The sequence below is a fragment of the Oculina patagonica genome, chromosome 9 (assembly GCF_052425735.1).
Source record: "Oculina patagonica isolate OP01 chromosome 9, crgOcupat, whole genome shotgun sequence".
Taxonomy (NCBI): Eukaryota; Metazoa; Cnidaria; class Anthozoa; order Scleractinia; family Oculinidae; genus Oculina; species Oculina patagonica.
Window position 1 is genome coordinate 12,382,610 of NC_135766.1, and position 23,244 is coordinate 12,405,853.

General features: G+C 40.1%; 3 protein-coding genes across 6 annotated transcripts in view; 2 read left to right on the forward strand and 1 right to left on the reverse strand.

Annotated features, from left to right (window-relative positions):
• The window catches only part of LOC144666233 (ATP-dependent RNA helicase DDX54-like), a 46,628-nt gene extending 41,059 nt beyond the window's left edge, over positions 1 to 5,569 (forward strand). Inside the window, exons 28-29 of the mRNA XM_078527633.1 lie at positions 3,687 to 3,784; positions 4,880 to 5,569. Of these exons, the coding sequence (XP_078383759.1) occupies positions 3,687 to 3,784; positions 4,880 to 5,073 (292 nt within the window). The 3' untranslated portion in view covers positions 5,074 to 5,569. The remainder of the gene's footprint in view (positions 1 to 3,686; positions 3,785 to 4,879) is intronic.
• Positions 5,570 to 7,682: 2,113 nt separating this feature from the next.
• Positions 7,683 to 23,244, forward strand: part of LOC144666235 (uncharacterized) — a 31,665-nt gene continuing 16,103 nt past the window's right edge. Inside the window, exons 1-7 of one of the 2 annotated variants that reach the window (XM_078527636.1) lie at positions 7,683 to 8,216; positions 9,158 to 9,452; positions 14,723 to 15,005; positions 15,498 to 15,775; positions 17,020 to 17,148; positions 19,202 to 19,278; positions 19,815 to 22,222. In XM_078527636.1, coding sequence (XP_078383762.1) covers positions 8,145 to 8,216; positions 9,158 to 9,452; positions 14,723 to 15,005; positions 15,498 to 15,775; positions 17,020 to 17,148; positions 19,202 to 19,278; positions 19,815 to 21,065 — 2,385 coding nt within the window. In that variant the 5' untranslated portion in view covers positions 7,683 to 8,144 and the 3' untranslated portion in view covers positions 21,066 to 22,222. Of the gene's footprint in view, positions 8,217 to 9,157; positions 9,453 to 14,722; positions 15,006 to 15,497; positions 15,776 to 17,019; positions 17,149 to 19,201; positions 19,279 to 19,814; positions 22,223 to 23,244 lie in introns of those variants that run through there. The other variant, XM_078527637.1, reaches the window with a different exon arrangement.
• Positions 16,647 to 23,244, reverse strand: part of LOC144666280 (uncharacterized) — a 44,622-nt gene continuing 38,024 nt past the window's right edge. For all 3 annotated transcript variants that reach the window (XR_013573149.1, XM_078527695.1, XM_078527696.1), the window contains 2 exons: positions 19,081 to 19,142; positions 16,647 to 17,145 (listed from right to left, as the gene is read on the reverse strand). The gene's annotated coding sequence lies outside the window, so the exon portion shown is untranslated. The remainder of the gene's footprint in view (positions 17,146 to 19,080; positions 19,143 to 23,244) is intronic.

A 23,244-nucleotide genomic window follows, 5' to 3' on the forward strand; every position in this document is an offset into this window, starting at 1 on the left:
GTATTGCCACCCTAGTAACATTGGCCAAGCCAAGAAACAAGAAATTGCAAGCTCAAGTTAACGTCGTTCATTGGATCGCAAGACTGAAAAATTCTTTAGCTTTAAAACTGACTGTTTCTACTGTGGTAACAAAATTGATTTTGAGAAGCAAAAGAGAAAGCCAGGAAAGGTGTTCCGTGTGACAACCGTCGAGACAAGAGAGACTGTGCTAGACACATGTTCTGAAAGGAGAATTTTTGGGCTGAAGTGGTACAGGCGAGAATTTTAAATGTCTATGATTTGCCGGCCGCCGGTGCTGTTTACCATCAGCCATGCAGCGTAAACTTCAGGACCGAAAAACAAATGCCAAAAGTATTCAGTGCGTCAGATCAGCTGGATAGTAAGAAAAGAAAAAACGAAGCTTTTATCAAAGTGGTGAACTTTCATAATTACTGTCATGGATCCAATGGAGAAATATCTTAGTGACTCAGCTACTGCCGCATATAGCCACACCCATATGAAGGCAAGACTTCAGGAACACTTTGGCGATCAGATTATTACAACCGAGATCAACGAAAGCCAAATGTTGTAACATTTAGAAGTGCTGCATCAGCTATTCTGCACGAATTTCACTCACAGCAAAAGAAAGTTGATCTGGTTTCGGAAAAATTAAGTATTATCAGAACTCGGCTGCCTCAAGGTTGATTAAGAATGACATCAAATCGCTTAAAACATCTAACGAAGTCTTCCCTTCGATCGAAACAGAAACAGCCACGTTAAAGATGTTTTTGGAGGGTATTCTGGTTGGTAAAGATAACGTGAAGTTAGCATCAATTGGACAGGCTATTGTTCAAACGGCGCGACCTAGGGTGATTCTCGCGCCTTTACAAGTTGGTTTAGCAATGCAGCTTCATCACAACTTCTTATCGAGATTTCTAATAGACATCCTTCTTCGCCACGGCTTCTTTCCTTCGTACCAAGAGGTAGAGCTGTTTAATCAAAATGCTGCATTGGACCAGGGAACTGATAAGCTAGATTATGACGGAGAGTTTGCTCAGTACATAGCTGACAATGTGGACCATAATCTGCGAACCCTTGACGGTAACGACACCTTTCATGACATGGGCATGATTTGTATCATCACTCCTGGAACTAACCGAAAAAGAAGCGTCCCGAGACAAAAGTTAAGTACTCAAGACATCTCAGCAGCTGTAAAAGTTGGCCTACGCCCGCCATCTGAGCCAAAGTAATCACAAGTGGAAATAAAGTACAATGACGTAGTTGTTGCAAGAGAAGTAGATCCCACAGCGAATTTGGACATACTTTGGAAGACGTTTCTGCTGTTTAGCACCACACGCCCAGCATGGGCTGGAATGATGCAAGCTGTCCACCAGGGTAGCCATCAGGGGAAGTCATCAATAACACTTCTACCGATGATCGACCTGAACCCAAGTGAAGTCACATGTATTTCCTCCACTCTGAAAACATGCGAGACGCCACAACATCGCTAACCCCATCAAGATTTCGATGATAGCGATGATGACGGTGATTGACACAAGAGCTGGAAGAAACTGTGAAATTCGTTTTCATTTCACAAACGATGTTCTTTTAGAATATTTCACCATTGTGAAAGATATATTTATTTGTTGGCTCGCTTGCAAATTTTTGTGCGATCCATAAAAGGATAATAAACTATCGCAACTACCATTTTTGGTGTAGACCGATTCGCTCCACAATTGACAATTTATAATTAAATATAATGAGATTTATTTTGCTTATTGAATACTTTTTGATTAATGTTTCCTCCGGATTAAAGTTTTCAAGCATATTTAAAATATATTTCATGGTTTTTGGATGAAATAAATAAAATTCTGGCCATAAACAAGCATAATAACAGAACTTCTATTTTTGAGCCTCGTTTTCATGTTAGAAAAAAGCACGACTTAGAATCCGTTAAATTTTCGAGATGTTCCCCTGCATGGATCCTTTGGGACTTTTAGTATGTTGATCTAGAGACTTATTCGAAATGATTTGCGGTCAAAAAGCTTCTGTTGCAATTAGTTGCAGGTCCAACCACAAAATGACTGGACTATCATCCTAAATTCATACACAATATACACTAAACTAGTCACGGTCGTCACGCAACGGTATTCTGTGCTGGTGCGGCGGTGGGAATCGTTGCATGACTAGCCGAATAGCTGCGAAAGACTAACAGTAGAATGCTGCGCGGTTTTTCCCGCCATTTTAAGAACAATGCGATTTTTTTCCACATTTCTCTTTTTTCTCATGGAATGGAAAAACTTAGGAAAACAAAGAGATTACTTGTAGTCTATACTTTCCCAGCAAATCTCAGTACATCCCCAAATTCGATTGTCCGTTATGTGTTTTTTATTGGCCAGTCTAACCCCAGCGTCAGCACCTGGCGACTACTAGGCATGAATAGATTGTGCTCGGCAGCTTTTGAGCAACGTTTAGCGTTTTGAGCAACTTTTTGTAGTACCAGCAACCTAGGGCAACTTTTGCCTTCCTTGGCAACTTTTGAGAAACAAATTGATATAAAACCGATCCAAACAATAAAAGGTCGTTTCATTTCGAAGGATTTTATTAAAACTGGTTTTATCAAAACTGATTTTATTCAAACTAAGGACAATAAAATGACAATAACACTTGCTTTACGCCCACGAAATATGGACAGCGGCTGTATATCTAACGGGTGCTTAAATCCAGCGGTTATTCGCTGCAACATAGAGCCTACCGCTGGCCATCTTGGTATTTGCTGAAGTGCGAGTCACTTATGGCATCGCAATCAGATGTAATTTCAAAGGATGGAAATAGAAATAACTCTAGAGAGCAAGCAACTTTTCTAAATTTTGGAGGCAACTTTTTGATATTTGAGCAACTTTTGGGTATATTGTGAAGCAACCTTTTTTTGAATTTACTAGCACAATCTATTCATGCCTAGCGACTACTCCGGCGAAACATTGCCATATTGCTTAACAACTGGCTCTTGTTACGAGCGTGGTTAGCAGCTCTCGCATGGTCTCGCATGAATGGCTTGCTGCACTTCAAGAAAACAATAGAACCTGGTTAGCTCAGTTGGTAAAGCGCCGGACTGCTGTGCGGGAGGTCGTGGGTTCGAACCCCCAGACCGGACCAACACTCAGGGTCTTAAAATAACTGAGGAGAATGTGCTGCCTTTGTAATTTCATTTGCAAATGGTTAGACATTCTAGTCTTCTCGGAAAAGGACGATAAACCGTAGGTCCCGTCTCCTGTATCTTTTGTCTTATATATTCGCAAAGAGTAGGGCACGAAGCTCCCGGTGTTGTGGTCTGGCCTTTACAATTGTGTAGTAAAATTACAGTACGTGTAAAGCGCATTTGAACATATACATATGAAAAATGCGCTATATAAATACATTATCATTATCATTATCAGGAAGAACGCTCCTATCCCCAAAACAATAGCAGATGCTACACCAGCGGACCAGTAGAATTACAAGCTTACGAGAACATCTACACTTCTGCTCATGCCCCGACTGTTTCGTGATCCTTGAAATTTTACTTTTACTACCAAATGAAGAGGAACCTTTCTCGAGATAATGAACGTTTCGCTGATAAAAGTATCTCTTTAAGCCTCGAAACGTTTAATTGTAATATAATGTTAAAGTATTCGATTCAATGTTTTCTTTGACTGTTAAAAATTCAGTTACCAAGACTGGCTACGAAGACATAAAATGGACGTTCCCGGATCAGAAGATCGAGAGGAGAATGAAACGAGGCCAGGACACAGAAAGGGCAAGAAAGGTAACAGACAACTTTTCCTGTGTGAACCAGTTATTGCAAATGTAAAGCCTCTTGCTTTCTTACAACAGAAAGCGTAACGTGATGAAACCGCTAGGTTTCGCAGAGTTTTGCGATTCTTGTCCATCTTCAGCCTTTGAGCTGCGAAATGACCAAGTGACGTGAAATGTTCAATTGCGTTTTCATACAAATAGCCTGCGTTGCAGACAAGCTAAACCCCACGCAGGCTACATACAAATTGACCTAAATTTCATTTCGTCGGCCAAAAGAAAGATAGTCAATGTCACTGTGGTCCGTTTCATTCTTTTCTACGTGAAAGCTCTGTTAAGCTCCCCTATTCTCTTTTAAGCTCCCATTCTATTTCCCCACCCCTCCCCCAAAATTGTAACCCCAGGCCTAGCGATAAAAAAGGGTTGTAACTGTAAAAATTGGGATGCCTTCCATTTGGCGGAAAGAGCCGGTTGTACCCCCGTACAACAGGGGTAATTATTTCTGCAAACTCAGCAAACCAACCGAAAGAGATGGCGATGAAGGGAACTTGAATATGGGAGAGATGAACAAATGTTCCAGAATTTTCTTACAGCTCGTAGGAACCGCGATTGCCAAAATCGGAAAATTACCGTTCCACACCCCAGGAGTACCTTAAGTACTTGCGAAACTCTTTAAAAGCGGTTTCTTTCTCTCCTTTGATTGGTAAGGTTAAGTCAGTGTTTGCATGCGTTCGAGCCGGACTTATCCCGGTTTCAGTAGCATAAAGCGACTAGGAGTATTTGTTCCCCCCCCCCCCCCCTGGATGGAGTGCTTGTCCATCGCAGGGCTACCCCCAGCATTAAATTTGCCGGTACCCATTTATACATCTAGTTGGAGAGAGGCACTATGAGAGTAAAGTGTCTTGCCCAAGAACACAATGCAGTGCCCCAGTCAGGGCTCGAACCCGGACCGTTCGATCCAGAGTCCAGCGCACTAACCATTAGGCCACCGCGTCTCCCACCCTTTGATTGGTATTTACCAAAATTCTAGCAATATTTCTACCAAGCATTCACGGATTAACGAGTTCACGGTGTCACATGTTCTTCATCTGTTGTTTCCTTGCAACAGGTAAAGGCGGCAAGAAGTTCCCTCCCAAAGGAAAAGGTTTTGCCGGCAAAGGCGCTAAACCGCGTGGAAACGAACTAAAATCCAAGGAACAGATCCTGAAGGCGCGACACAGAAAGGAGATGACGATGCAACGGCAAAATAAAGGAAAACCGAAAGGAAAGGGCGGCAAAGGAAAGCCTAGCAGGAGAAAGTAACGTTAAATTTGTCGGAAGGTCGAGCGCCGTTTTCTGTGACTTTTGGTTGAAGTGCCCGAAGCGTTTCCGATTATTATTGGCCAATCAGAAATCACACAAACATTTTGAACTTTGTCGGGACTTGTTATCGCCATTAATTACGTCATGATGTTGCTTAGCAACATTCCCTCGTTGAACACCGCGGGCTCAAGTCAGTAGGTGTTTGTTTCCGACTGAAATCAGATTTACGTCTTGCATCCTCTCGTCACCAGGGAAACGAACCGCATTGACGCAAGAAATGAACGATAATGGCCATGTGCAAAAACAACAGAACAGGGAAGTCGGAAGGAAAGGAAGTAAAGAAGTGACAGTAAAAAGCCGACAGGGACACAATGAAATGCCGCAAATTGCCGCTCTTACAGTTTATGGTCGCAAGACGCCGCAAGCGTTTCAATATTTAATTTCTAGAAAGACCTGAAAAACAATACGAATTTCTGAAATAAACTAATGAGAAAAACCAGCTTCTGCAGTTGTGTTGTAATTGCTCTTAAATTCTGTGATACGTTTGTTCATGGTGTTGACGCAGGCGTTTAAAACTTGTCACGTCTCGGTCTCGCTGACTTTCTTTCATGTGACCCTCTATTTATTAACCTTCGTATATCTGCCCCGTCTCCGCAAAAGATTTTCAAGTCCTTGATGCTTTTTGAAGGGAGGAGGGCGGATATGCACAGTCAAGTCTTTATGCATCTTTAACCACGCTTTCCAGTTAATATTTAAGCCACAACACATGTCATAAATTTATTTTCCGTCACGTACAGAATGACCTTAAAATGGACGTAAACCTCAAATAGTTGTTTACTAAGTCAGCGAAACATCAAAGATTTAACTACAAACCAAAGCGGAACGAGAGACGTTGAGATTGGGTAACTGAAATAAAGGCGGAATTACAAATGGTAATGACAACCTTAAAAAAAAAATCATGGGAAATTTTGCAATACGTAGCTTCTATAAACGGACTCGTACTAACTCCTGCAATGTTTTGCATATTTTATTCTCGATTATTTCATGCTGAAGGGCATTATAAAGATAAATTTGGTAAAAACTATTTTTTTCTAAATACTTATCTTGCCCAATCTAGACGTTTTTTATGTTGTTCATGTAAGTTCGCAAAGGCGGATATTTTGTGACGTCGTTGTTTAAATTATTCTATAATTAGCATAATTAAAATGTCCCCGACAACAAACAACATATTACATATACGAGAGAAAAGGGATAAAAACTTGTCGTTAAAACAATTATTTTGCATCTTGCGAGGTTTTAGGCGATTGTAAGTCCCTCCTTGTAGCGATTTTGAAACCTAAAACGCCTGTAAATTTGGCCGTTTTCAAAAAGTAAAGTTCTTGCTCGAATTCAAAATTCAATTTATTACTAACACACTTACCTTGGCTGCTAAATAAATGTTAAATGTCGCAGCCTCCAAGTGTCATTTTATCGAAGTTTTTTTTTTTCCTTTAGGTAGCTGTAATTTCTGTGTTATTGCTGACTATTTGGGAAAATCATCGAAAGAAGACCTCATTACTATTTCGAGCCGTTCAGACTCAAAAAACAATTACTATTCACAGCTGCTTCACTGTTCCTTTAATGGCTGAGATATTATTCTTTGGCGCGAACCCACACATTTCCGAAAGCAATAACTACACCTTTTAATAAAACCAAATTTTGTATTGTCGGGAAATATTATTGAAAAGGAACCAAACAAGTGTCTTGTGGCGGGTTTAAAATTCCCTTAAGCACTCAAACCGGTTCATGGCGACAAAAGTGATTTTAATAAATGTAGATACACATCAGTATGTTTTTAATTCTCTTATGTTTTGTTACGTTTTACAACACTCTTTGTGTGTTTATATTTTCGCATTAAGCTGTGTACTCTTCTCTTCTCAGTTCCTTGTTTAGTGCTTTAGCTAAAATGAGGGATACTGGTAAAATTTCTATTTTATGATTTATAAGCCGTGTTAGTTTTCCCTGTGGCCTCAGGGTTATAGAATCATTTTTTAAATCGAAGATTGAAGCTCGAATGAATCTAAGAGCGAGAGTTTAGTTTCCGGTTATTCTTCTTTTTTCATAAAAATATCAATTTTGATCAAAAAGGTATAGACAAATTGAATGCAAACACTTTTCATTTCAAAGTCAATGGTCAGAAAATAGACTAAGTACCTGTAGGTCTCAGTTTCAACAGAGTGGAATATTTTAACCCTTTGCCCGTCAAAGATATGCAATTTCTTTAAGCAGACAAGATGTTGCAGTGCAAAGAGAATTAGGCGGGCTCTAATGTATTTTGTCTTTATTTTTTTGCGTATGTTTTGATATATGTGATATATGTCAATCAAAATGCAAAAAGGCCCTTCGGCCAGGGCGAGTTTTGTTTTGATCTCGGTTGAAAAATCTTTTGTCTATCTCAGAAAAACTGAAATGACAACAGAGACTTTCTACAAATAGACAATTATTTCACATTGTACTGAATTCAGTGGGTGTGTAAAAAGGCTTGTTTTCTGCCAGTCTATACAAAATTTTTTAACTAATTTGTTTGTATGCCTTTCCTTTTTTTCGAATTGATACATTTTTTAATGAAAACTCTAGAACTTTCGGAACTTTCGCTGATTTTTGTACAGATTATTGGTATCTGATCGTGAATTTCGTTATCACGGCGGATCACGAATATTTTTCTTCGAATCTCATCACGCTTCATCACGCTTATCTTATCTTATCCCACGCCACTTGACGGAGACTGGTACCGATTGCGTTTGCCGCTTTGGGTCGAGAAGAGGGCACTTGTTTGGTAAAACGGAACATGGTTTTACAAACAATTCTTCTTGATTCAGTTCTGCTTCAAGGATTTTCGTCCATCTACGTGAAAATTGCAGGATAACGAAGCATGACCAATGCTAGCTTTCAGATGACATTGAACTACGACGGTGCGATCTTGATGCGACCAAACTGCGAAACCTGACCACTTGTTTGGAGAGGTTGAGCACACAACGACGGCCGAATTTTAAAATTGTTGCCTTGGAGGTTCGAATCAGCGATCACTTTCTATGGTTCTTAGGCAACAAGACATCATGAATGATGGGGATATTGTGAAGGAAGGTCATCTTAGGAGGCTTAAGGTAAGAGGTCGAATCTAGTAATTGGTGGTGCTCGAACGGGAACAGCTTAAATGTCCGCAATCTTTTTCGTTGTAAGTTCGCAATATTGGCTTTAAAGTTTTCGCATATGTTGATGTCACTTTCATCTTAACTATTTATTTATTAGTTTTGTCTTTTTCTTGTGCATTCTGCTAGCAGTTGTAAAGTTCGACAAGGGTTTTGTTGTGTGAGCTTGACTTAAGCGGCGTATTGTATACAACAAACACGACATCTAATTTGCACTCCAATAAACTAAAATTGTCTTTAGCTCTCTAATCTCTATATGGGGTCTTTTATATTTTATTCTTCCCGCATTTCTAAAACCTCGCTGGCGTTTTCCTTTGACAAAAGTTAAGCTTATTTTGACACATCTTTATCTCGATCTCGAATAAAATCTTGATTGTTTTGAATGTTAACATAAATTTCAAGTATTGCCTCTACGAATTCAATTTTCTCGGCCGATTTTAATTTGTACTTCATTAAGCAGATTTGTAAGCTTAAGCTTGTTTTTTGTATACACGAAGTTTGAATTTAGAGATCTTGGCTCTCAAAATGGTATCTATTTTGAAGGGTTGTTTTCTTAACCATGGCCTCGAGCTAAAGGTTGCTGTGTATTAGCAATAGCATGACAAATCATTGTTTTGCCAAATTGGAGAGTTTATGTGAAGCAAATTGAAAGACAATGTCATTTTCCTTTGTGCGAAAATAAAACACGTAGAAGCGAGTAGCGTCTTGCAAATGCAAATTCGTGTTAGCTTGACAGATCTTTAAAAATAACAAAATTTGCAAAATTAAATCAAGAGTATTTCGATTGCGATTTTGCCGACTTTGGCTTTAAGCCAGAAAGCCATCTAATAAATTAAACCGGTGTGTGAAATGTACACTGGTTACGTAAAACTTGTTTACATCTCATTTGTCAACAGACTCAAAAGAAGCGATTCTTCGTTCTTCGCTCGTCGCCAAGGAAAGGAAAATCCCGACTGGAATACTACGAGAGCGAGAAGAAATTCCGTTTAAAAGGCTCTCCAAAGCGAGTGATTTATCTTGCGAACTGCCTGACAATCGCCAAGAAAGAAGATTCGAAGCACAAATCAGTGTTCGTGTTGTATACGCGAGAAGATAAGTTTGGCTTGATCGCGGACTCAGAAGACGAGTTAAATTCGTGGCTAAAGAGCCTGAAGATAGAGCAGAAAAAGGATGAAGTCTTGAATGCATCTGGTAGGTTTCACAGCCATAATTTTACATAATACGTAACTAATTAATTCCCGGTTTTGTCAATCCTTGATTCTCAGTGCATGGGGTCGGGGTAGTGGGGGTGGGGGGGGGGGGGGGGGGGTATAAAGTTGTGTGTTTGTGGAGACCTTTTTTATCAGATTACAATTTTTGTGAGGATGCAGCTGTGAGTTTTGTGCAGCTCTGGCAAATTCCTGCATACCATAAATGATTGAGTTAGCGCCGCTACTTGAATAAGTGCCATACCTTAACTGAAAATAGTTTAATAAGCGCCCCTCTCAACCTCCCTCTTGAATAAGTGCCACAGCGCTAATTTGGGTATTCACAAAGAGACTGAGAAACTGTGTTCATGTTACCTCTGTAACATGATCATGTTCATGTATTTTAATTAATATAACTTATTAAATCAAGCAAACCAAGTATGCACCTCACTTAATTCTCTCTATATTCCCCTCAGTGTTTTACTGGTACAGTCAACTCTCTCTAAGACGGACACCGTCGGGACCAGCTCCAACTGTCTGTCTTAGAGAGGTGTCCGTCTTATAGGGAGTTTAGTTACAGTAAAATGACTGAGAAACGCCAGGGACGGGACCAACACCAGGTGTCCGTCTTACAGAGGTGTCCGTCTTATAGAGGTGTCTGTTAAGAAAGAGTTGACTGTAGTTAAAATAAGGGCTGCTCTCGAATAAGCGCAGCACCTTTAACTGGGAAAATTAAATAAGCGCAGCAGCGCTTAAATGATCCCATTACTTCCCCTCACCCCTGGGATTTCATTGAACTTTTCAAAATATATCAATTTTTTGATGTAGTAAATTAAATGCCCCACCTCAATCAAAGGCTCTTCGAGTAACCTCATGGTAATTCGATGAATGAAGTGCCGACCTCCGCATTTTTTTTCTTAATAAGTGTCCAATAAAGTAAAGCAATCTCACTTTGCTTTATTTTTCCACGTGATATGCGTCATTGATGACTCGTGCTCTCAGGCTTCGTAGCGCTATTCAGTTTTCAAAACCAAAATATTTACCGGTCAGTGTATTATCTTTAATCCTTTTAAGCATTAAGTGAATTTGTTTTGTGAATATGTTTACTTTTCTGTCAGCACGTATAGCGTTATTTTTGAGCAGCGGATAAAATTTGAGAGAAAAGATACGCCCGAGCACTTCGTGTATCTGCTTGACTCAAAAAGATGAAAAACGGATGACGTGACACGAGGTGACGTGACGCGAAACAAAAGTTAACTAAAACACGTCGCATGCACGCGAGCGTAATAATTTTTTATAACAATTTAAGCGTAACTATATGTAGTTCATAGCTGCTTTCAGTAATGTCACAATCTCACTTAATTTGCCTTTAATTTTTTTCTTGCGTGAATGTGTCATAGATAGTTTTTTTTAAATAAGCGTTCAATAATGTAACACAATCTCACTTTATTTCCCTGTGAATGTTTTATTTTTCCATGGGAATTGCGTCATGATGGTTCGTGCCCTCAGCCTTCGTAGCGCGAATTCTATTTCATCACAAACATATTTAAGTGTAACCTTTGATCCTTTTTAGCGTTAAGTAATTATGGGTTAGAGACTGTTGTGAGTGTTTTGTTGACAAATACACGCACGCGCTGGCCGCACAATGAACGAGAAATGTTCAATACTGCACGAGGCGTAGCCGAGTGCAGTATTGAACATTTCGAGTTCATTGTGAGGCCAGCAAGTGCGTGTATTTGTCAACAAAACACGAACGGACAGACTCTAACCCTTTTAATATACAATCTAAGTACACTGCAAGCAATCATCGACTTAACGAACTCAAACAATAAGCTTTATGTTTAAAAGTATTAAAGAAGTCTAGTAGTACATAATTACACGGGATTACATCAATAATATAAAATTCACACATAACCCGTACAGAAATAAAGCTTAAAATTGTTCGTAAAGTCGTTCATCAGCTGTGGTCGTTCATAAAAACAGCAGTGAAACAGTCAGCGAGAAGCTTGTTCAAAGCGAGTCGATGGCTTTCACAATCAAGCAACTACAAGCAAGTCAATCGCACACAAAAATCTATTTATTGAGCTGCAGTTTACCTTTGAACATAAAAGCGCTTCAAGTTGTTATCCTCTTCGATTTTGTTTGGTATTGGATCGTTGATAATTTGAAGAATATATTTTTCTTCCACTTCTACAAGCCTTGAAGCTGAAGAGATTTTCAATAATGCACGATTTTTGTGCATTATTGTCAATACTGCACTGGCGGAGTTTGCTGACAACAGGTAAAGCAAAATCACGTGATCTATTTTAACCAATTGCGCGCGTAGATTTTTGACGGTGAACGAAGATTGTATATTAAATTTGTTTTGTGAATATGTTTACTTTTCTGCCAGCACGTATAGGGTTATTTTGAGCAGCGAATAAAATTTGAGAGAAAGATGCGCGTTTCTGCACGACTCAAAACGATGAAGAACGGATGACGTGACACGAAGATGATGTGACGCGAAACAAAAACGTGCATGAATGTTGTGTTTACTATAACGCGTCTTTGAATGTTTTCTTACGTAAATGGGTCATTGATAGCCTATGCTCTGAGGCTTCGTAGAGCGGATTCTATTCTCTTTTATCACCAGAGGATAAGTGTAACTGATCCTCTTTCGATTTGTTTTGTGAAAATTCAATTCAGTTCCCTGAAAGAGAGAGACCCTGGGAACGAGGTTGGAGAATAATTTGTTTAGACATGCATTGAATGGCGTTTTTATAGAACCTTTCTGACAGCACGTTTACCGTTAAATGCATGAATTAATTGCGGTTTAATATCAGAATGGAGTGAGCGAGTGGTCGAGTGAGGGAAACACGTCACTTCAAGAATGATCACTACACCTCATTACCATTCGGTAAAAAGCAATCCCATAGAATAACAGCAAGAACACGAAAACCGTGAACACTTTCATTATACTTTGAAAAAGGAAGTAGAGGAAATAGTTGACAAATTATTCACGAAAAATTAACCTGCTGGCTCCATCTCTATCCATTTGTTTATATTTCTTGCAGTTTGGGCTATCATTCGATGGTTTTCTGCAGAAATTTTCTTGTACAAGATAAAGGAAAGTGTTCGCGGTTTTCTGGTTCACACTGTAAATGAAATTTAAAATTACATATTTTATTAAACTCGCATCATCCTTGAAAAGAGCAGTAGGAAATGAATTGAAATTATGGTTATGACTCAATCTAAGCCCCTCTTTGCAATATGTGACTCCTTTCTAATAAAATCCTCTCTCTTCCTATCTTTGAATGTGTTTTGTAAATAAGTGTCCACATTCTAAAACATGCCCTTATAACAGTAAGCTATTCCATAATGTACCGTATTTATTCGATTAAGCGCCCTGGGCGCTTATTAAATTTTTGGACCTTGAGGGTGGGCGCTTATTCGAGGTGGGCGCTTATTCGAGGCTGGGCGCTTATTAAATTCTCTCCATTTTTAGCAAGTAGTACATTTATTTTGCAAGAAAACAATGTATAATAACTAAACGTGAAGATGTACCAAAGCTGAATTTTCAGTAAAAAACTAAACAAACTCGGTCTTTGGGGTCGTCTATTAGTAGTACGTAGTCAATTTCACTCTCAACTTCAATAATAATCAGTACTCCTCTTGTGCACTTAAGGGTTGGGGGGGCGCTTATTCGAGGCTGGGCGCTTATTCGAGGTGGGCGCTTATTTGAGGTTGGGCGCTTAATCGAATAAATACGGTAAGTGTCCCTAAAATTAAAATAAGTGGGAGTCTTGTGGGAGGCACAGTGGCCTTATGGTTAGCATGCTAGATTCCGGGTTCGAGCCCTGGCTGGGGTCAGTGAACATTGTGTTCTTGGGCAAAACACTTTAAGTACCTCTCTCCACCCAGGTGTATAAATGAGTACCGGCGAATTTATTGCCCGGGGTAACCCTGCAATGGACTAGTTAGCATCCCATACTCCTAGTTGCTTCATGCTACGGAAACCGGGATAAACTCTGGTCTGGTGGGCCTTTAGGCTTGTATGCAGACAGTGGTGAGAGCTGCTCACCTCCCACCACCTGGTCTGATTCCTGGACCTGGCATCATATGTGGGTTGAGTTTGTTGTTGGTTCTCATCCTTTTTCCAAGGGGTTTCCTTTGGGTTCTCCGGTTATCCTCCCTCCTCAAAAACCAACAGTTCTAAATTCCAATTAGATCTGATCTCACTGTGGATGCTGTGCTGAAAAATCTATTCAAGTATTTATTTTATGCTTTGTATTTTATAAATAATTGCCGCCTATCCTGTTTCAATTACTAACAGTGCCATCAGACAGGGCTTGTAATATAATTTATACTGGGGTTGGGGGAATGGGGAGAGGGGTTGTTCAGAGCCTGGAGCCACACGCCACACTTTTGTACAGCTTGGAGGGCCCATATTATTTTGTAGCAGAGTGTGGAGCCATGAAGAACCACAAGCACTGTTTTGTAGGGGGGGGGGGGGGGGGTTGAGCACTGGAGCTCTAAACTCTATAGGGACATTGACCAGAATACAAGTTTGTGGAATATACATTTATACTCAAACAGTGGTTAGCGTTTTTGGTGCGCTGTTTGCCTACTCAAAATCCAAATATCCTTTGCTCGAAAAATGTACTTGTTTACATAATAAACTAGTCAAAAGTCATCCTTTGGGGCTATATTATCTCACTGTTTGAGTATATACTAAAACAACTATTCACCTCAGTGTTGCAGGTGGCTAGTGGTGGATATTTACATCTAAAAAGAATACTCTGCGCCTATTAATATCAACCCTAATAAGCCATCTCTCTTGAGATTCCAGATGGGTCATCACAAAGTGCAAGGCAGCGAGGCATGCGATCCATTCCGGTTAGCCTGCATAGCAATTCGGTTAGCCTATGGCACAACGGTTAACCTAAATATCACTCCGGTTAGCCTACTGTTAGCTTAGGTAGCTTGCGGTTAGCCTTTCTGTTTGGAGTAGGGATTTCTGCCTCGCATGCCTCGCTGCCTTTTGTCGCTGTCTTGCCTCGCACGCCTCACACATTTGTAAGACTCCTCCCAGATTAAAATGATAAAATACTTATGCACTCAATCAAGGGATCATGCTATAAAAGCATGTACATATTGAACAGTGTGATAAGGATTGTAGAATTATTTTTATCACAAACCATAAAATAGACAAAGCAAATATATATTATATATTGACCTATAAGCGAGACTTTGATTTTCTTGGTGTTTCTGATCACGAATAACCTTCTACCCCAGTGTCAACATGGCCTGTCTCAGTGAAACCAAGGGGTCTGGGCACCAGTAAGAACCTAGCAGGACCATATGATCTCCAACTGTCAAGCCGCAATTTAGCATTGGTTAAAAAAGATACCAAAGAGCCAGTGACGGAGGTAGAGCTTGTCAGTATCAGACGATGTGGACACACGGACTGTTTTTTCTTCATGGAGCTTGGGCGGTCTGCGGTCACAGGTGCTGGTGAGCTGTGGATCCAGGTTGATGATCAGATCATTGCACAGAACATGCATGAAGCTATACTGGGGTAAATTGTCTTTCAATTTAATCAGAAATTTAGATTAAAATAATCTGTAAACCTCCCAGATGTCAGATACAATCGATACAACAATATTTTTAAAGGGACTGTTTCACGGTTTGATGCCAGTTTGGTTCCATTGTTTAAGTCAGAATCATGCAATTTGTGTCCACTTTGATTGTTTTACTTTTGACTGTGCTGATTTCTTTTGTGATGTGGAAGCCAGTGGAGATAAAATTATAAATTTACTTACATAATAATAAAACCAAATTGAAGTCTACTTGAGATATGTATGAACCAATGATGGGTGTACCTTTTTTGCTTGTCCGCTTTTTATCAGAGGAGATTTAATAATTAATTATTGACTTTTGTGCAAAAACTTAACTTTGATCTTCTCAGTGCAGCATCTGTAGGGTTTGTTATACAAAATAAGTTACTGGTAAAGCAATAATAAAAATAAATTTCATTTGCTAATTTATGCATGCATTCATCTATTTTTAGGGCCATGCATAATATCTCAACATCTGACATTCAACCAACTGTCAGACGGCGCTGTGAAAGTGAAGGGAAAAGAGGAAAGTCACGACCACGCCCTGTCTCAGCTGTTATTTATCCAACCAGTCGTGGCAGGTCAGATACTGAACCAAGTTCTCCTCAAGCCGTGTTTCGTACAAGTTCTTCGAGTTCCACCAGGAATTTATCAGAAAGTGATTCAAGTCCCAGGAACAAAACCTCTGTTCTGAATCGTTTGCTTCCAACACGTAGAAGGTCAAAGGAAGGTAAAGTTCTGTGGAATCCTTTTTGATTTTTTTTGTCACTTAAATCCTTCACTTGTGTTTATTCAGAATAGCCTTATGCATGCTTCTTCCTGGAAGGTTCCCCCTCAGGAACTTTAAGCGACCTTCCATGGGGCAGGTTTGGATATTTTCTGGAACCAAACATTGCAGCTTAAGTATTTGGCATGCAATGCTCATTGTATCCACATTTTTTGTAAGTGTGGCCTGCCTTTTCCCAGTTAGCCTGAGTGAACAAACATCTACCTTTTCCATGCTCAATTCTCCTATTTTGAATACCGTAATGATTCGATTAAGCGCCCTCCTTCCAATAAGCACCCCTTCTGAATAAGCGCCCCCCTTCAAATGTGTTTTTGTCAACAAGCGCTCCTATTCTAATTATAGTGCCTCTACTGTGGATAACTGCCCCTACTGAAGTCATTGACGTCGAATAGTTAAACTCATGAACATTCACCGTACCGTACATGTATATATTTAATTAACTGCTAAAATGAACAATTCAAATAACAAAAATGTCAACAATTTGTTACTGTTACAGTTTCTGTTATTGTTGGTTATTTTGATATTTATTAAAGTTTTGTTTTGAACAATTGGTTGTTTCTCAAAAAAATTAAATAAGCGCCCTCTCCCGAATAAGCACACTGTCTTGAATAAGTGCCCTCCCTTGAGGTGCCAAAAGTAAATAAGCACCTGGGCGCTAAATCGAATCATTACGGTACATGTCTGGGAGTGGACTCAGAAAATTCCGTACCCATGATTAATGTGGTTCTACAGGGAATGATGTTGTGTCTTCATTGGTGATCAAAAACTCAAAGACCTTGTGATCGGTAACCAGTTAGAGTGGCTAAATTTTGGCTTTCTGTTAATTTTACTCTCACATTGCCTCCCCTTTTCTAGTAGTAAACACAGAATTGTTAGGGAATTAACCTAACCAAAAGCTAGAAAGAACACTTGAAGTGAATTTCTTCATTTTTAATCATCTTTAAAGTAGCCAGGTACTAAATTCTGTGTATGGGTGGGGACTCTCTTATGAAAGGGATGGGGGTGCTCATTGGAAATTTGAGTTAACTCCCCAAAGGAGACAAAGCTGGGGGTGGCTCAAGCTATTTTGACCTTAAAAAGAGACCACTTTAAAGGCCTGATCAGTCTAAACTAAAAACCTTTTCTGTCAAATAAGTAGCTGATAATTGTGAATTAAACCAATTGTTCTCTTGTCTTTATTTGAATAGTTATAAATGGAAGTTTCGACAGTGCAGCAAGCAAGCAGGAAGAACAGAGTTCAGAGTTCAGTGACAAAGTGTTGAAAAGTCCGCCATCAAACAGTACATCTTCAACAGAACAGAAAGACGAGCAACCTGGTAAGATAGAAGAAAATCATCTTCACTGACAATTTTCCTTGATCAAAGGAGGCTTTTTGTGCTTAACAAAATTACCTTTAATAAACAGGGTTGGTACCATTCCCATTTCACACCTTTTGGGTGAAAAATGCAAATTTGCATGTTTGCATTCAAAGCATCTTGTAGAAGCAAATGTCCTGCCAACTGAACACACTTCAAGTTGTCATGAAACCAAAAGATACCGTTCACAAAAAGATATACTTTTGTAATGCTTTAACATGAGAATATTTCTAAGCAAAAATGAAGCACATTTTATTAGCAACTGTCCTAGAAAAAGTCCACGTTGTTTATCAGCTGTTTACGCTTTGCCGGGGGAAGGGGGGGGGGGAAAATACTTTAAAAAAATTTTATACAGGATGGCGCTGCCCCGAGGTCTAAACCTTAACCCCTTCATAAATTCAGCAAAAAGGTAACCCTTTTTATAACTTTGACCTCAAAGTGGTACCCCTTTCACATACCTACAGGCATACTGCATCTCCTTTTTCACTTGAATAACCCCTTAAAATACTAACTACTTTGAAAGGTCCTTTTAAATACCTAAATCACAGTTTTCCCTACCCTTTTGTATACTCCAACCCATGAAATCCCTACCCTTTTATATACTTACATCCTGAAGTAGGTACCCCTTTCGGGTGGAGCCTCCCCATTTAGTCCACTGTTGGAAGTAGCCCTCCCTCCCCCTCCCCACAACCTCCATGCTTTGCTGGTTGATTGACAGCTAGATGTGCGAATGGCTAGGACAGGTCCCTTTTTTACCAGAACCTTTTTGTTAAAGCTCGAGTCAAACTTTCAAATAATGGCTTATTTAATTAAGTTAACCAACAACGAGTGTTGTCAGTTATCTTAGTAGTCAGCGGTTGCTTGCTCTTGTCAGGCTCAGTACTCTTCCTTCCCATACATTACAGCATGGTGTCATGTCATTGTACCATGGTGGGTTTTCAGGGATGTTTAGCGAGTTCTTCTCCTCCCATCCTCCCTTTCTCTTTTTCACTGACTGAGTGAGTATGACGGGTGTCTGTGTGTGGGTACTCAGGGCTGTTTTGTTGGGATTGCCAGCTTTAGCAGCTTTCTTCTATCTGGCTATTTGGGGGAGGGGGCGAGGGGGCTGACCTCAGTGAAAGCCCCTCAGATATCCCAGGTACCCATCCTCCATATACACGAGGCAGTTGGTTAATAATATGTCATTTTTGCAATGCAGTACCTTCAAATAGAAGGTAACTTGAAAATCAAAATGATAATTCGTGAAGTTAGAAAGAGAAGTGAATCGAATAAGTCAGTGTCAGTAAAAATCAAAGAAATTGTGGCCACGGTCGATTTTGCTCATACATCAGGGCTCAAAATAAGGGCCGGTCAACGGACAATGTCCGGTCAAGATGACAATTTGTCCGTACAAAGTTTTAGTTTCCCTGTCATTTTGACCGGTCACATACATGGCTTTTTTAAAAATGATAACTGATGACCACCCACCAGAAACGATCTATTCATAAAAAAAATTGCAGACGAAACAATGTAGAAATAGCAGGGAGGTTTTATGCCATGCAAACAGAGACTATCTTACAAACATTGACCGGTCAGAAACGACACGTGACCGAGCTAAAATCAGTTTGGCTGGACAACATGACCGGCAACTAGTCCGAAAATTATTTTGAGCCCTGTACATTGTCATTTTGTTGGACTATGACGTAACTGAATAGTTTTCAACCGCAATCAAGCGCTGATAACAGCTTCTCTTCCCAAAAGCATTCAATTTGAGTATTTAACGTCACAACACTCACTAGAAGGCAGGTCATTTGAAAGGTGCAGCAAATTTCTTGGGCGTTTCACAATATCCCAAATGAAAATGAAACCCTAAGTCTCTTTTGTCAAAATATCAAAGGTGATTTGAGGCCTTACCGGTTTTTTCGTTCTCGTCGCAATATTTTTGCAGTTGCCTTTGATTTTTACAGACATTCACTCTGATAATTAATAAAAAATAATTAAACATCAATAATAAATATGATTTGAATTTGTGCAGAGTACGTGAATGTTGGACCAGGGCGTGTAGAGGAGCTGTGCAGTGCAGAGGATTACATAAAGATGGGTGGAGGCAGAGTGAGTATTGAATTTTGGTTTGGGAACTGACGAGTCTTAGTCCAAAACCAAATTTCCTTCTTAGCGGTAATTTGGGTCCTCATGCTACACTGGTAAAAATTGACTACCAACATAGCGCCTGCGAAGGAGACCTTTCCAGAGGGGCCTGAAGGGGTAAAATGGGAACTGGGATTTGGGTCACTGGGACTGCGAATCACAAACAAATTGACAAAAGAGCTGGGACTGAGATTTGGGAAATCGGAAAAGCAATAAGTTGGGAAATGGGATTTGGGCAAATTGTGGGTGGGAAATGGGATTTTATACCCCCTCCCCTCCAACCTAAGGACCCTCTATCCAAACCCTTGCCAGTCTGATATCTTGCAAATCACGTGCATACATGTGTTTGTTGGGGGGGGGGGGGGGTTGGAATTTGACATTTTCAGCGTGGGCTAATATATTCTGTGCAGCGGAAGGGGACACTTGCAGGGAGTAACGTGGTAAGAGAATTATTTTGCTGTGATTTCTAAAGCTTTGTGATTGTCTTTAATTTTCTGTAGCGCAAAAGCAGTGGCTCTTATATAGACATGGAACTATCAAAGTCTAAAGCTGTGAAGGCATTCAGAGACCAAGCTCAACCAACCTCAAAAATGACGCAGACCACCCCCGAAGGGGGCTACATGGACATGACGTCACTACGAAAGCAACAGTTTGACAAACAGAATGGGAATGCAAAAACTCAAAGTACGAGCGCCCGCAGTGAGTTTGTACAGCAGAAGAGATCTTCGTCGCCAAGGCAACTGAGGACCACCGAAAGCGCCCTGCCCAATAAACCAGACATTCGCGAGTTCGTGTGCATTAAGAAATCTCCATCAACTGCACGCCGGAATTCAAGTCAGGATTATGTCTCAATGAGCCCCCTTGCTGTTCCTGCAGACGAATCTCGTAGCTACGTTAATATTTCACCGGGGTCGAACTCCCCGAGATCCCGATCTCCGAATTCAGTTCTGACGAATCAACAGGAAGAGGCAAATCGTTCTTACGTGAACTTTTCCCCCGGGGAGAGTTTCGGGAACAGAGCTAAGCATTTCGAATCTCCCAGTCCACGTAAACTACTTAACAGCTCGGCCGATTCGTCTTCGTACGAAGACATGCACAGTTATATGAACTTTAGTCCTGGGAAAACTGTCGAACAGAAATCTGCGACCAGCAATTTCAGAAAGCGCAGTTTGGAGTCTGTACTTTTAGAACAGCCTCGTGAATACGAAAACGTCGATCTCAGCGGTATTGCAAAAAGTAGAAGCGCAGTAGATGTCCCTGAATACGTTAATTTTGTCCCGGGGAAAACCTTTGAATGCAGCAACAATGACAGTTTATTAACCAATGGTGATGCTGACCCAAGCATAGTGAAAGCGCTTGATTACGTTAACTTGTCACCTGGGAAGGTTCAAGATGAAAACGAGCGATTTCGAAGATCACCTCGCTCTAACAGACGAGAGAGCGAACCAGCGAGGCTGCAGCCGCCGAAGTTTACAGGCAGCTCACCGTTGGGTTCAACTAGAGAAGACGAGGAAATCGTACACCTCAACTATGTTATGCTTGACTTGAACAAAGCTGAAAATACGTCGGAATCTCCTTCTCGACAGCGCAAGCGTCCTCCAAACATTGACTTGAGTTCATGCCGCCAAGCATCGCCAGGGCCGAAATCTGCGCCAGTAAAGAGCGCTTATGCTGAAGTAGATTTTACAAAATCTGACGGGATAAGGCAAGCACGGCAGGAGATCAGAGAACCAGCCAATACTCCTGTCTAAAATAACGTTAATCGTTATAAATGAAATAATGGTTTAAGCCGAGAAGTATGGACCACTTCTCATCGAATCACATCTCAGATTATTGACTGAGCCTATGATTTTCCTTTAGAAACGTTACTGTGCGACGTATCACCATGACTACAAACTGACGTGCACCTTTTTTTTGAGTGCCGTCCGATCTCGTAGCCAGAGGTTTCAGGCCTTTCAGCCAGCAGTTAATTCAGTCCGGTTCACCCGAAATTTGTGGTTACGAGATTTTGTTCGGCAAGTGCTCGTGCAAAATTTTGATTGGTTGAAAGGAGTCGGAGATCCCCGCCTTCGGGTTCTTTTGCGAGAATTCGCCGAGGAAGAAGCTTGCTCACCGACAAAATCGATATACAAAATGAAAGAAAACTGCCGTACAATGACCCACAACTAAATAATAATTATTATTCAGATAGGACGATGTAATTAATATTTCTTCCCATGGTAGTGGCTGTAAGTATAATTTTGACTCCTACCTAGGTTTCTTGCTATGAGATTCAAAACGGCAATTGCAGGATAAATTATTTAGAATACAAGTAAAATAATCATTCGACTTGTTTGACGTACACCGTCTATGACTCTCAATTCACATCCAATTTTATACGTACAATAATTCCCACATCACCGATTCCAAGGTAAAAAGTAATCTTATATGCACAAAAGGGGCTAGGTGACGGCATTTTAGGTAAATCTGTTTCGTTTATTTGATTATGAGCTTTAAACTCCAAATTGGTAGAGTAACTGTTGTTTTTGGTAAAATTATGGCCACGTCACAAACATGGATGATTTCGGTGCATCATAAATTTATGACATACAAACTGAAATGAACTTGCAATAAATACTGGCCGATGTATTTCAAATTTATCTAAATGTGATCCGTTTTAATTTTCTTAAGTTTTGTCCCTCAGGGCCTCTTCTTGGCGTTTCTAAGTTTCTTTTTGAGTTGCACTGCTTTAAGCCATTTTTGTGATATTTCAGTTAATTCAACGTCCATTTGATCAGTGCAGAAATTTCCTAAAATTACGTGACCTCGCCCCTACACCATTATTTTTTTGGCGTGTAATGCTGCCATTAATGCAATGTAAAAATCGATTGACCAAACCAAATACTAATTGGTTGGCTTTTAAACCTTACCACATTCAAATAAAGATTATTTTTAATTAGTTTTTGTTTTGTTTTGTTTTGTTTTGAGCGAATCTCATCCCAAGAGATACTCTCTTTTTGTGCCATTTTCGCCGACCACGTTACCAAAAAACATGAGAGCTCTAGGAACGAAAATGGTTTTGTCCCCGCTCGGCAACGGCTTTGCGCGTGCGTGCTATAAATGACAAGTTATTTTATTGATTTTAAAGAAAACTTTTTTATCACTTAACCCCGAAGAATACCATCGCTCTAAGCTGAACGCAGGGTTTAAACCCTGTTTGTGTATGAAGGAAAGTTGCCCTCCCTTACCGAGCCACTCCTGGCGAGAAAGCACTTTTAAAGAGAATTGTTTGAAATAATGACTAAGAGTGGAGGTTCCCTTTAAGACATTTCTTTAAAAATACCTACGAGCTCGAGGAAGCGCGCTACCTACCCCAACCGAAATTATCGGAGTAGCCCCCCACCTTTCTCACGACAAAGATGACCTTGAATTGTTAAAAATAATTCCTAAGAGTGGGGGTTCCCTTTAAGACATTTCTTTTAAAATACCTACGAGCCGTTTATATCAGAAATGGTTTGAGGTAGCGCGCCACCTACCCAACGGAAGTTTTCGGAGAGTAGCCCCACCCCACCCATGATGTACCAGTGTTTCTATCGCTCTTTGACAGAAGGTAAATTTCTCGCTATCATCGAGTCCGAATTTTTTCAAAAAGTTTTTAGTTGATAGTTTTTTGTGCAAATATATAAAATTGAAAATTACAAATTTTGCGCTCTTTGCACATTGAAGGGATAATTTAATTTTTTTAATCAGAAGAGAAGCAAAGGCATGCAAAAATCAGAGATTTATTGCATGCAGAAGTATAGCAAAGCGAATATATCAGTAGGCTAGAGTTAAAATTTACATGCTAAATAAATGGCTGAACAAACACTTTTGTACGAATTGAGTCATTTTCACTTGCCTACTTGCAAAATGCAACTGCAAATTCGTATGCCTCCTTTAAGAGATGCTACG